General features: G+C 32.4%; 1 protein-coding gene across 1 annotated transcript; it reads left to right on the top strand.

Annotated features, from left to right (window-relative positions):
• Positions 1 to 1,199: 1,199 nt before the first annotated feature.
• Positions 1,200 to 13,073, top strand: LOC117118782. Its single transcript, XM_033263482.1, has 7 exons — positions 1,200 to 1,412; positions 8,994 to 9,113; positions 9,532 to 9,618; positions 9,907 to 10,009; positions 11,022 to 11,123; positions 11,637 to 11,708; positions 12,762 to 13,073. The coding sequence occupies exons 1-7, from the start codon at positions 1,211 to 1,213 to the stop codon at positions 12,835 to 12,837; spliced, it is 762 nt and encodes a 253-aa protein (XP_033119373.1). The 5' UTR covers positions 1,200 to 1,210; the 3' UTR covers positions 12,838 to 13,073.
• The last annotated feature ends 2,012 nt before the right edge of the window (positions 13,074 to 15,085 follow it).

Below are 15,085 nucleotides of genomic sequence, written 5' to 3'. Positions count from 1 at the left end.
TATTATTATTTTACCGTTTTTCCATGATTATGACGTCATTTGAATTGATTCGTTAAATTATTTTATACACGATAAATCGTTATCGAATCGTCCTAGTGTAAAAAATTCCCTGATTTCTTTTATTTTCTGTATGAACAATTGCTTTTTAGCTTTTTATCGTTATCGTTATCGTTGCAAGTATAACCATGCCTTTAGGGTTTATGGGGAGAGTTCTTATGGCTTAATTTGGTCCTAAATGTGCTTTTAGACCACAATATTTTCGATTTGGTCCGACGACCTAGTCGTTCGTCAAGCGACAGGGGGTAACTCGTACCCATGTCAACTCGCACCCACAACTTGTACCCACATTTATACTATATACTAGCTTATTGCAAGATTAAGAATAATAATAAATCTACCTGGATGTCTTTCATGCTATCCCGCTTCTAGTTGCCTAGACCTATGTACACTTATGTTTTCAAAAATATTCTAAACAGTAATACAAGAAACAACACGCCTGTAGCCAAGTACTATATTTAGGCTAACCTAGGCCACAATTACTAGACATTTTGTTTGTGGGTGCCAGATAAGAAACCTACAGTTGTCCATAAGTGTCACAACAACGCATATTACAACTTTCGTAAACAATGTGCCAACCCTGAACCGAGTTCCCAAAATTATGTAGTTTCTACGCATGCGCTATAATTTTGCGTCGTAAACGCGACCGAGTTTTTGAAAATAATCCTTTAAACTATGACGAGTATTGCCTCCACACATAAACTCAATTTTGAATCTCAATAATTGTAGTGAAATTATTATAATTTTCTTTACTATGGCAGACAAATCCCAAATATTATTTCTATAAAACCACAATTTACCAAACATGTAAACTAAATAAAAATTCTAAAACTTCGCACTAGCTTCATGAGAAAATCAAAAAAATGACAGCACTGTTTTGAATTTTACGATTTAGTGTGGTTTAAAATTAAACATTATATAGGGCCTACTTTTATTATAATTAGTTTCAGGCATGGCGGCTCAGGGTTGGCACGGCGAGTTTATGAAAGGGCCAAATTCAACGGAAACACGTTCCAATATGTCAGGCATACTTTCAAAATTCACGTTAACACATTTTGAGACACCATAGCACACTTTCAACTTCAAAAAATCTCAGGTCAAACTTGTAAAATTAACAGAGTGTCCGATGGAATGGGAATTTAACGCTGGTTTTATGAGCTGCTATTACTTGGCTCAAGAAACACATACTGACTATCTATCAGCAAACAGTACTTGCCAAACACTTGGCGGACATATTGCGACAATTTCCAATGTGAAGGAAACATCTTGGATACAAACGAAGTTGAATGCAGACTTACTAATGTGGCAACCAGCTTGGGCCCATTATGATGATAGGTTGACGGAAAGGTATAAAAGTAAGTTATATCCTTATTATTATCATTATTATTATTAATTTTTTTTTTAATTATTATTTTAACATCCATTTATGGAATAAAAATGAAGTTTTTAGTCCCATTGTTTAAAAATTTTAAAATACTGTATTTTTTAATATCTAGGAAGTCATATCTGATTTTCTATTGTGTTAGTGTTGACGTATAAATCTAGAAATATTCCTAATGTCATCTGTGAGGTAAAAGGTCAACATTTGATTAATAAATAATGAAGCTTTTAGTTCATTATTATAAAAGTCTAGTGTTAATATACAAGAATTCGTGTTTGATGTCCGATTAATTTAGGTTTGACCTTCAAATCCAAGAATGCTACTGACTTTTAAAAACTATACAAAGTGCAACAGGTTACAAACGTTGGCTATCAATGGTCAAACAATCTTTTTTTTTTTACAATGTGTCACTTTGACTTTGCGTGTTCTTAAACTCCGGAATTTCACACACTCACTTAGCAGCTCCCTTTAATTTGAAGATCTAAACTAGTTCGAAACTCGAATAAAGGTTGTATTGAATCCAACAACAGATATAAATTCCTGGACGTACGGTACTAAACCTTCACATCCATTGGCTAAAGCGGCCATGTAGGCCAATACACAGAAAAAAAACTTAAAATGGCGGAAGGCGGCCATTTTGAATTCAGGGCTCTTACAGGTTAGTCCCACACTTCCACGAGGGACACCCCTGCATTTTTTCAACCCTCAAGGAAGATAAATCCACTAAGAAACTGAGTTATCCTCTCCACGTTCACGGAATTGCCAGAAATGAGCCAAGTCATCTTAGATCATGATTATCTTATGCTTGTCTATGAGTCCGAGTTATTGTGGTTTATAGAGGGCAAAAGATGAACATATCTGTCCCTAAGTCTTATTTTTAGCTTTTTATAAAGTACAAGATTTACACTTACAGCACAGATGACATTACTAGACAGTATAATATATTTAACCTGTACTTTTCTTAAACTTTTTCTTCATGCATTTTCAGTTTTATTGTTAAGCGCACTGAGGCTTTAGCATAATGCGCTATATAAGCAAAAATTATTATTATTATTATTATTATTATTATTATTATTATTATTATTATTATTATTATTATTATTATTATTAAACTTTCTTAACGGTCCTTAGATACTATCTGTACATTAAGACATGCTTGATGAAAGGGTCGGGTTATGATTGAATAAGTTGAAACATGTTCACATTTTACTTTAGTATGTTGAACGAGGCAGTAGTTTTAGAATTTAGAAGTGACTGATATAAAGTTAGTAAGAACCTCTTCTGTTAAAAATTGTCATTTCATTGACAAAATTGAAAATTATCGGCCATGCATTTGACACTTTGGTAAACCCGCCGTGCCAAACCCGAACCACCGTTTAGAGAGTTCTACAAAATATGCGAAAACCAGTATATTATTGTCGTGATATTTTACAACATGAAACACAAAGTTTAAAAGAAAAACAAAAAAACTTCAAAAGATTACGAATACGCACGACCACAGGGCCTAGCTAGACAGTATAATACGGTATTTGATTTTTTTGACTGCTAGAGTCCCGCCCAGTAGTAATAAAATTAAAAACTTAGGCTAGCATAGCAATTTTTGTGGTCATAACATAGGCCCTGTTACACTTCAAGTAATATGCTTAGGCTGGCCCTATGTACAGTTATAACATTACACTAAATCGTAAAATGGAACAGCGCTGCCATTTTCCATATTCTCATGGCAAATTCTCAGGACTTTTGATTTAGTTTACATTTGTGCTAAATTGTGTTTTAAGATTTTTTAAATGTTTTATTTGGGATTTGCCTTGTCATATTGAAAGAAAATAAATTTACTACACTCATTGAGATTCAAAATGTAGTGTGGGATCTGTACACTTTCTGCCTATGGAGGAAATACAGAAATCAATTAAGTTTGTTTTCACAAGCTCATTGGCTTACGACGCAAATTGTTAGTGCACGCGTAGAAACTAAATCATTTGGGTACGGTGGCTCAGGGTTGGCATTGTGGGTTTACGAAAGGGCCAAATGCATCGGCGATACTACTTTACGCCTATGTTATATTTCGAATTATGAGATTTTGAAATCGATTGAATTATCGCCTTCAATCCGTACATTGTGAAAGCCCGATACTATTGAGGGTTCCCTCACGTCTCCTAGTCCAGTTACGGTTCTCCTGACCCAATTACGGTTCTCCTTCCCCTTTGTCCCCACACGTAGTGTTGCGTCATCGTCTTCTGGTTTAGATAACACTAATAGCAGACTCCTGAAACTTGCTGCTCCCCTAATATCACCCCACCTTACCTTTATCTTCAATCTATCCTTCAATTCTGGCATCTTTCCATTTCTCTGGAAGTACTTTAAGGTCTAACATGTCTATAAATCGGGGAAAAAATAATAGCTTATTAATAATTACCGTCCTATTTCTATTCTCCCTACATCTTATAAAATCATTGAAAAAGCTGTATATTTACAGCTCTACACTCACCTCAATTATAATAAGCTCATCTGCTTCTCTCATTTTGGCCTTTGACATAAACATTCTACATGTATACACTAACCACACTTACTAACACTTATGACAACTTACTTTTAACAAATAAACAAAGATTCAAAGTTGACTGGCTCGATCTTTATAGATCTTAAGAAAGCTTTTGACACCGTTAATCATGCAACTCCGCTGTCTTAACTTTCCTTTTACGGTTTCTCAGCCTTAACCACTTCTTGGTTCAAATCTTACTAAATCTCTCGCACTCAACAAGTCCTTTATGGTCACATTTTATCTGACACCTACACCGTACTAGCTGGAGTTCCTCAAGGTTCTACTTTAGGAACACTATTGTTTTCTTTATAATGATCTTCCATCTTTTATTACTAACATTGATTTTATTATACACACTGACATGTATGCTGATGATACCATCATCTATTACAGTGACACCACATTGCCACTACTCGAGCAAAAACTTAACCTACCCCTTAACCGCCTTTCTCTATGGCCTAAACTAAATCAATGCTAATTGGTCTTGTAGAAAAGCTCAAAACAATTTCTAACACCCTCAAACTTACCATCGATAACCATCCTATTGTCTTTGTTACCTCTTACAAGCATCTTGGAGTTACCAATGTTGACAACACCCTAACATGGAATTCACACACTTCTACTCTTTGTACAAAACTGAACTATATTGTATTTCTTCTTGCACGCACCTCTAATATTGTTAACCAATCTACTCTCATTGTTCTTTATAATGCTTTATTTCTCACCCGCTTTGATTATTGCTGCTCTGTCTGGGGCTCAAACTATACAGAGCTTTACGTATAATCCTTCAACTTCCATTTATCATCCACCTTACTGCAGACCATTTTTAAACTTGCCCGTACCCTTCCTTTACATAAAAGACGACTACAAATTAGGTTGCCTTCCCAACAACTCGGCTAACTCTCTCGCCCCACAAACTATGCCACCGCTTGACCAAAATCAAAGCTCATAACAGAATGACCACACACCAAATAACTAATGGAAATCTTCTTGTTCCCAAACTTACACTTTAAATCTTTAAACTATCCTTCAGTTAGAAAGCCCCACAACTCTATAACGCGCTTCCTTTATCTATTCACAATTCACATTATATTTTTCTTTCAAAAGCCGACCCTTGGAGTTCTTGAAAGGCTATTCCTTTGCTTAGTCTTGGTTTTTTGTTTTTGCCTATTACATTTATACTCTTACTTTTGCTTTTTTTCACAATGTTTATTATTTTGTTACTTCTTAGATTAAACTCGTTTTTATTATTTTGTCTTTTATGTCATTATCTCCTTTTCATTGTTTTTAATTATTATTATTACCTGATTTTTGTCACTACTTTATTTTTCATTGATGCATTTTATCATATATTTTGTTATTTTTTTTACCTGTTTCTCTTTTGTTTCTTTTTGTCTTTTGACTTAATTTTTTTTATGCTTAATTTTTACTATAATTATTTTCTTAATGAGAAGATTCAATTGTTTAGATTATATTTAATTTTTATGACTGTTGCAATAATCTGCATATTGTATTTTTAGTTATTTTAATGTTAAGTTGTAATGTCTGTGGTATTCTAATTCTAATTTAAATTGAAAGTTAAGATGTTTTCCGTAATTTGCTTTGTTACATGTTGAGGTTCCCTAATGATTAGCCTCTGCTGGATGGATCACCCTCATTAAATATGGTTTAAACAATTAAAAAAAAATGTTTGTATAATGTTCAATCATCTTTGATCCAGTGAACCTCTAACTTGGTCTAGATTAGTTATATCTGTAAACCACGTATACGACTAGAGTTTAAATCACTGTTGGAAAAAAATGGTTATCCATTTTGCAGAATTCTTCATTTGTAAACAGTCAATTAAAAACATAATCTACTGAAATTACTAATAAAAAATATAATATCCTTACATGGTAAAAATATCAAGAATAATAATTATTAACATGTAGCTGAACAAGTAAGAATGCAATAAACAACGCATTGTATAGTACAGAAAATCTTATAACTTACCGAACGTTGCAGTTCGGCATGTCCTAATAATAGTAATAATAATAATAATAATAATAATAATAATAATAATAATAATAATAATAATAATAATAATAATAATAATAATAATAATAATAACGATCACACAAGGTTGCAGGAACGTTTAAACGTTATGTAGGTATGTAATTAAGTTCTAACTGCGTATTTTTATGATCCTACAAACTAAAGTTTTTAACACAAAACTGTAACATTAATATTGTTCGTTCCTTGGCACAGGGATAAAGGACATTTATTTATTTTTCTTTTTTACACAATGGCCTCTGGCCCATATAAATATAAGTTGACATGAATTTAAAGAGCGACATGATCGTTTCTAAGTTTAAATGATAAATATAAAAATTTAGATAAATCATTGATAATATTGGGAGCACTGGTGGATATTAAACGACTGAATTTGAATTTCGACTTGTACTAAATTATGCAGGTATGAAAGTGTTTCTAATATATGAATAAAATGGGAAATCAAGGTAAAATGGTATTCATCTTCCTCTAAATTTTAGGAGTAAACTTTTTATTTTTTTATTATTTCGATCTCATTTGATCCATCTACCAGTTTAAATTTCAAGTTTTAAATTACCTAGACGAAGTTTAGTCAAAATCCGTCTATATTTCAAGTTTTCAAGATGTAATAAATAGGTATCAACCTTATAGATGTTTTTAAATGTAATATAGTATTAAAGCTTTGGATATGAAGCAATTTTCTCTTGGAGTCGATGACGTTCAATGTCGGTTAAAAGTAAAGTAAACTCGGAAATAAATTCGTCATGATTAGTAGTATTCTGTGCATACCAAATATCTCCAAATCCAGTAGAACATTAGTGTTTGATATAAGCCCAACATTTACCATTTGAATTTGTTTTTCTAAGCTGAAAATGATAACATTTAGAAATAAAGATACAATTGTCTGCATTCTAATTAAAATCTAATTTTTGTATAATGTTATAAAGATTTATAAATATAATACGGAATTGCTAGTTTAACTGAATTTAAACATTTCTAAGCATAACAAATGCAAATTAAGACTGAAATTAAATGTTTTGTGTTCCACACAAAAAAAATAAAAGTAGATGAATTTTTCATATTTGATTTTGCGACAGGTCAGCGAAGAAATATAGTAGGCGCCGAAAACATTAGCCTATCCAACACTGCTAGGCTAGGCCTAGCCTTACCTCGATTTAGGTTCTGTTATCACACATAAAAATGGCCGACATGATATTGTTCGTTGCTGGTATTGATACTTGTGAAATATAACATTTCATAGGAATTATATCGAATTTGTTAAAAAACTGATTCTGACCGAGACTTTAACACTTAAACAAACATGTTCAGGCCTTCTCGAACGACCGCATTGTGCTAGATGCGAATTACAAAAACTAATCCCATTAGAGAGGGCGCACTTTTTTGACTGTATAAAGTATACAGAAATGCGAGAGTATTCCAGCGGATGCGATCTACAACCTCTAAATTTGTCTAGTAACGACGAATCCGTCAAGAAAATGGTAATATTCTATGAGAAATAGTCTGTATTTCTCTTCTTTTTTTTTATTCTTTTGCCTAAAAAGCAAATTTGAGTAGTTAAATTATAGTTTATACACAACAATAACTTATACTTTAGGAACAGGAATTGATGTTAGGTACTAAATCTTAATAAATAAATAAATAAACTAATGATCGACGGGCAGGGTCACCGCAATACTTTATCGCCACAGGAATGTACTGTACTAAAAAAACCTATAGGCGACCCGAAAGTCATTGCCCTATGCATTGGTCAAACAAGAACCTGTTTAATTCAAATACGGTACCGGGCTAATAAATTAAGTACAGGAGTCAACGTGTTTGCTAATACTAAGTGTACCCAATCATTATAGAGAATAAGAGATCTAATTACAAGAGTATACCTCAGTCTAGGGTAATGTATAATTTTGTCACCATTGATGTTTTAGCACTTGCTAGCATTGGACATATTTTTTACTTTCCCACCCAACCATCCCCAACATCTTCCCATTCCAATACCGGGGTTCTCATGTAATATCGGCTGGTATAATTCTTATCAAAATTATTTGCCCTCAATTCAATATACTAACGGGGTTCTAATGGTTCATAGTAAATGAAAATATCCCCCTAGGCCTCTACTCGGGTCCATCGGGAATTCCCATGGTTCGCCGGCAAGACAAAACAGTATTGCATGAGTGACCCCCAAGAAGCCAAACAGTAGTTAAGTCATGGAGGTATAAATATATTTGTATACCTCCATGGTTAAGTAAGGTATTTCTGTTTTAATTGTATAAACTGTAGCTAAGCAATATATAAAGGAACGTTATAAGAATTCGTTATAATAAATTACGACGATCTCGAAATATAGTGTGTTGTGTATAAACTAAAATTTATGCCAATATTTTTCCATGATTTTTAATAATTAAAGTAATGCATGCATCTTTTCTATAAAAAAAAATATGTTTTTAGTGAAATTTTGCCGGGAATGGGGCTTTAAGTAAACGTAAAAATTACCGCAAAGAACTTTTTAAACAATAAACTGAAAGAGGGACTCTCCCACATTCTGCATTGACTGCACCACTTGGCGCGGAATTGCCAATGCTCAATATCTACAGAATTTAGTTTAGACTTTTGTCGATAGTCGGTATTTCATTAATATAACGTTCTTATAACGTAATATTGTTAGCTGGGTATAATTACTATAGACTGTCCGAATCAATACAGCTGTATATACGTGATTATGATTAATGAATGGGGATGACCAATAGAACGTCTTTTTTTGGTATATCTATAATAAATCCTTCTTCATACAGAAATGTAGTTAAGAATAATATATTGGTTTTTGTGGTTTTTTTTTAGATTAACTGTGTACGTTAATACAGTAATTATTATATATTGATTTCTGTAACAAATTCAAATTAATGGCAATACTGTTTCTAAATACATAGCTGTATAAATAAGTTAATGCATTTTTTGTTTTGATATTAGACTTGTCTGTCGTAAAACCTAACGGCCACAGTAACGATGAAGATTGCACTGAAATATATCCAACAGGGTCGCTGAATAATGTGAATTGTAGTAATATTGCCCTACCTATATGTGAAAAAGGTAAATACGTCAAATACATATTTTGCTTAAATTCGTAAATACTTCTATCGAGGGAAAATCTCTGCTTAGTCACATAGACCTACTAATATTTCTTAACAATTACACATTTAGAAAATTATATATAGAACTTACTCTGAGTTCGTCATATATACAAACGAATAAATCCATGCTACCTTTCTCATTGTTTGATCGCTTCACTTTTGATGTACTGCATTTAAGATATACTATGTGAAGATACAATATTTATATTTGGAGACTAAGAACATTATTTTCGTGTGATTTGTTGTGAGAGGCATATTCGCAAGAAAGACACTTTTTTGTTTGCTTGTTTATCTAATATGTATTCTCACAATAGAGAATGGTCTCATTATAAAACATTAGTCTTGCATGTTTTTAATCTATTGTATTTATATTAAAGATGTTCAAAACACCTGCCCTCAAGAATACCTTTGTAGAAATTCTTCTGTATGCTTACCCTATCTTGAAGGCGATTACGATTTTTGCTGTAAGTAACTATTATTTATGTTAAAGTATATCAACGTATTAACCTACATTTTTATACTACGCACATACACACACACTTACGGACACACGAATCCACACCTACACGCGTACATAAAATACAGATAAGACATTCCTGATAATTTTCCGGCTGCCGTCGTCACCATATTGACATTTTCTCTACCCATGTACGACATACTCTCGTAGTTCATATTGTTTTATATCAAAGTGATGCCAAGTGGCGATAGAACTACTTTATAAGCATTAACCATCTAAGATTGTATTTTCTCAGACAATAAATGTCCAGCTGGATGCACATGTAAAGACTTTGGAGTTGTGTGCAATGCAATCGAATGGAATCAAACAATAATAATCAAACATTCAGTTGCTTACCTGTAAGTAATTATATCCATTACCGGTAATAATCTCATAGTCAAGTCTGGCGAATGTTACATCGTTAATTTATTTGGGTCATGTTATTTTTCCAAATCTACAAAATATTAATGCTATTGCATGTCAATACAGATCGTATTTTGTATTCAAGTCAATAGGCCAAAAGGGAGCTCTTATCTGTCCCAGTATAAAATATCCTCATTTTGAAATTGACATAAGAAGAAAATGTGAAACTACTCCGCAGCTCAAATCATGCCAACCACAGTCTCAGAATTATTTAGACTATTGTTTTCTAAGAAAATCAATCACGACATATTGTTAAGAAAATTTTCACTTTCGAGAGGGGCGCTAATTCAGACGGGGCACTTATTCGCGTGAGTACTGTAGTACACAAATATAGTAGTTCATACGCAAGTCTGCTAGAGTTTGCTGATTATTATATTTTAAAATCTGTCTGCATATTTGAAGTAACATAACAATTACTAACTAGAGCAGCACTGAACTGAAATATAATTTAGCTAGTGTATTAAAAAGTCTTTACATTGACTAAAAACATAGCGCTGGCCTTGACAGGCAAAAAAAAAACATGGTGAGCATCACGCTATTAAGTAGAAATAAATCATATTCAAACTATGATTTATTATGTTTGATAGGCAGCTAATCGATGAATGTTTTAAATAAATGTGGCACTTTACCATGATGTTTAGAAACGTCAGTTATCGCCAAACTTTCAATGTGTGACGAAGAGGCTGTTTTGTTCATTTTGTCAAATTGACAAATAACAATTTTGTAATAATATGAAAGTAGTCTTTTTTGGCAAATCTTGAATCATTTTACGGTTGTGATGATATCAGTATAAACCTCAGAAAGACAATAGGAATATATTCATATTTTATCTTTCTCGTTATCTTACCACAGACAACCATGGTATCTAGATGTGTATAAGAGACAGGACCTAGGGTCTGTAGTTATGACCTGGATGGTGTAACATTTTCTTTTACATTTCTTTAATAGAAAACTGGTCAATATTCGTGTGCCTGAATCATCTCAGCGAATTTCCGAAGATGGATTAAAAGTTTTGCATATCAAAATGGATTTCCCACTACTCCTAACAGCGTATGTTAATCCAAGGAGTTAAACTATTAGACAACATTCTTTGACAACTACAAGAAAAAATCGATTACACTGACGATAACAACCGTCATCTATACTTACGACAATCGTTGATAAATACTAGTGATCCAATTGTCACAAAAAAAAAACACAACTATCGACAACAATAGAAACTACCTTAGCCATTTTTTATAACAACACTTTCAATCGTCTGTAACAAAAACAAACGTTCACTCGTATGACACTTTTATAGCAATAACTGAGCAGTCGTCGAAAACAGCAGCAATAATATCGTAGATATAAACGTAATCGTCTTCAGGGACAGTAACAATCACTCACTGATAACAACACAAAAGTCAACCAATACGAAGACAACAACGACAAAGTGCTAGCAACGGGAATGGACGATAACAATTTGTTAACAACAACCGTTGAATGCATCAGCGGTAGGCATAGAAATAGTAACAATAGCAATAATTTTTCATAATAATATTATATACATATATTATATTTCAGAAAATTTTCGAACAATGAAATTCAAGATATTCTACCAGGTACATTCCTGAATCAGACCTTGATGAAGGAGCTGTAAGTTACCTCTACAAATAACAACTACTCTATACTGATATCGAATTTACATAATTGAAATAATTCGTTTGCGGACAATAAATATTATTTTAAAAAAATAATGAAAGTAACACAATTATAAATAAATTAAAAGTGCCTTAATTTAATACTGGTATGACATTGTATTTTTAATAAATGTAATGACTCAATGACTTAAATTACAGCATGCAATTAAAAAAAATAAAACATTTAATGAGTGGAAACATCTATGAGTGGAATTAGCGTGAGAGAAAGAGTAATTATTATGAATACTATTATATAGATTAAATTTGAGTTCAGATTAGTAAAGTGATAATGACAATAGTAATGAATATAACAAAATAAAAAATAATAATCTTAACTGGTCCTAACACACAAAGCATTTCAAAGAAAGAGATACAGCTCCACATTGGGGTATCCAAATTAAACCGCCTCGTGTAATTTGCTTAAAATGGGATTTGTTTGATAACACAATAACTGATCTAAATTAAAGTGTCTTTAAGGGTTTCATGAGTATTCGATTGTTGCAAATGACGTTTGCAAATTTAAAAAAAAAATGTAACACAATGAAGAAAAATGTATTCCAAATTGTTAGAACGTCTAAAAATACTTATAGAATGTCGCGTATAGTCAACATTATTAGATTATCCTTTATTAACGTTGTAATGTATGTCATATGATATCTATGACATTGGCCTGCCGTTTAATATACTTTTTACGATAATTATATACTTATAAACTGTCTGTACAAAGAAAAAAAGTCCAAACTATCATATCATAATCAAAGTAACCACTTGTTTATACATTATGATGGTTTTTTTAGTATTTCCATTTATTTGTCACCTTTTGTCATTATTATTCAGGTATATTTATTCAAAAAAAATTCATACAAAAAAAAATTCAAAATTCAAAAACAGAAGTTATTGGCAATAAAAAGTTTTAACCACCGAGATACAGTTTAACACTAGTGCATCCAAATGAATCAAAAGACGCAGTATAATTTGCATAATTGCTTATTCTCCTTATGTCTTGAAGGGATTTGTCTAGTAACGCAATAACACATCTAAATCAAGGTACCTTAAATGGTTTGACAAGTCTTCGATCGTTGTAAGTGATGTTATCAGTTCTAAATTACAGTTTCCTAACACTCAAAGAAAGTCGTGAAGCATTTAACATTGTTTACTATGCCGGTCATTATGTGGAAAGTGGAATTTCATCAATGACAACAATAATTGTCGTCAAACAATCGTTGATAAATTCAACAAATATTAAAAATCATGCTGTTTTCTCAAACTATTGATTAATCTACAGAGCTAAATTTGTGTTCGTCCTCATTCTGTTATGAGCTTCCCCGCTTGCAAAACCAGAGTTTAGTTAACAAATACCCTAGATATTCTCATTCCGAATATAGTTTTTGTTGGTGATCATATGGATAATATAATGAGTTACTTCAATCTAACAATAACATTACAAATATTAATAACAGTAGCGATTATGATGACAATGTCATCGGTTTGCCATAATTAAAAATATTTTCCCCTTTTTAATGAATGAATGAACGTTAATAGCAGTTGTTATAGATGTAATGTAATTTTAATTTAAGTACAAAGGCTAAGGTTTGTAAACAGGAAATACAGTATAAGTTCTAAATCATTATTATTAGTGATATTTCGTGAATTATTTCTGTATTGATCGTCCTGAATGATTCCGACATGTTGGTAAATATGGTAGTTTTCTTATTTTTCATACTCGTATTATTTTTGGACTACGTACAAAGTTAGGCCTGGTGGTAGGCAATGCTATACGGCGTATGAGTTGAAAGCCAAGACCAGGTGCGTGTATGCAAATACAAATACCACAAGAGATACGGCGTCGAAAACCGGTAAAGCCGGTGATGTTAGGAAACGGCTTCATACTTGGAAATTCAGACCTTATTTACCAAGTATGACAATGAGAAACACTCGATGTGCAATAAAACGGACGAACTAAGAGCTAATGTGATGGACTTTCATGAATTTAGAACTGACAGTATCATGTGTTACACAGAGACCTGGTTATTGGAGAATAAGAGTGATCAACATTTTGAGATTAATGGATTCCGGTTAATTCGAGGAGATTGGACTGCATCATCAGGGAAGAGTGGAGGAGGAGTTATAGTATACCTTATTGAAAGCTACTGTCATCCAAATAACATAAAAATAAGTTTATTTGCCTGCCTCATTGACATTTTGGTGTTGTATATACGTCTATTTAGTAGAGCGGCTAAGGTTGAATTTCAGGTAGAATCGTGCACTTCTGGAAGAAAGCACGAAACTTCCCACAGTGATACTGTGGAACCTAAAGATCATTAAAAAAAATAGACCCCAAAAAATAACACCTCCTAATGGCCACCATCTTTAAATCCAATATGGCCGCCAAAATATTTGATTTTAGCCAATATATTCATATTTACAGCACATGTCATTGCCAAATGAAGATCATTACCCATGTTTTCAATATCTGGGAGTGTCATGCAATTATCAGAAATTATGTCAGATGGCGCCGCCATATTGGATTTCAAGATGGCCGCCAAATTATTACTATTTTTGTCAATATCTTATCTACAGCACCTAGCACTGTCAATCAAAGACCGTTATTCATGTTTTCGATATCAAGGACTTTCATGCAGCCATCAGAAATTATGTCAGAATGCCACCATTGAATTTAAAGATTGCTGCCGTACTATTTCAAGATGGCCGCCAAGTTAATTATTGATAATGTTGTAAATATATCGTCATATCTACAACACCTAGCACTGTCAAATATCTATACTCGTGTTTTCGATAATCGGGAGTATCATGCAGATATCAGAAATTATGTCAGAAGGCCGCCATATTGAATTTCAAGATGGCTGCCATTTAGGATATCAAGATGGCGGCCATTTTTTTTTTATATTTACATATGTAAACTACCAGCACTGTGAATCAAGATCTTGTATATGTATAAGTAGGGATATCATGCAATCATCAAACATCTCATAATCATAGAGAGACCTGCCTATGGCAGTGAAGTAACACCATTTAGAATGAAGTCCGACAACTGCCACGTTGGATTTCAGGATGATTGCCAATTATGAAAGAAATGGAAATTAAAAAAAAATAATAGAAAACTGTTAAGGAGTAACAAATTGGTAATCAATCGAAAGTAATGAAAATTAAAAAAAATAAGTAAATAAATGTTTTGTATGGTATGAGAGCAAGCGCAGAGGGAGAGAGATAGATGCAGATATTAAACATCATTTATATTAAAGCTAGTTTTAGCATGAATGAAATTATATAAACATAAATCAAATATTCAAATATGTAAAGACACTAATATCG

The sequence above is a fragment of the Anneissia japonica genome, unplaced genomic scaffold (genome assembly GCF_011630105.1).
Source record: "Anneissia japonica isolate Jap-2015-1 unplaced genomic scaffold, ASM1163010v1 scaffold410_len604442_cov124, whole genome shotgun sequence".
Classification (NCBI taxonomy): Eukaryota; Metazoa; Echinodermata; class Crinoidea; order Comatulida; family Comatulidae; genus Anneissia; species Anneissia japonica.
Note: the sequence above shows the minus strand (reverse complement) of the source record. Positions and strands in the feature narration are given on the sequence as shown.

Excerpts from the sequence above, each read along its gene's own strand:
- LOC117118782 (XM_033263482.1), top strand. The coding sequence starts at position 1,211 with ATGAGCTGCTATTACTTGGCTCAAGAAACACATACTGACTATCTATCA. Across the intron at positions 10,010-11,021 it reads AAACATTCAGTTGCTTACCT|AAAACTGGTCAATATTCGTG; the intron begins GTAAGTAATTAT and ends TTTCTTTAATAG. Across the intron at positions 11,124-11,636 it reads TTCCCACTACTCCTAACAGC|AAAATTTTCGAACAATGAAA; the intron begins GTATGTTAATCC and ends ATTATATTTCAG.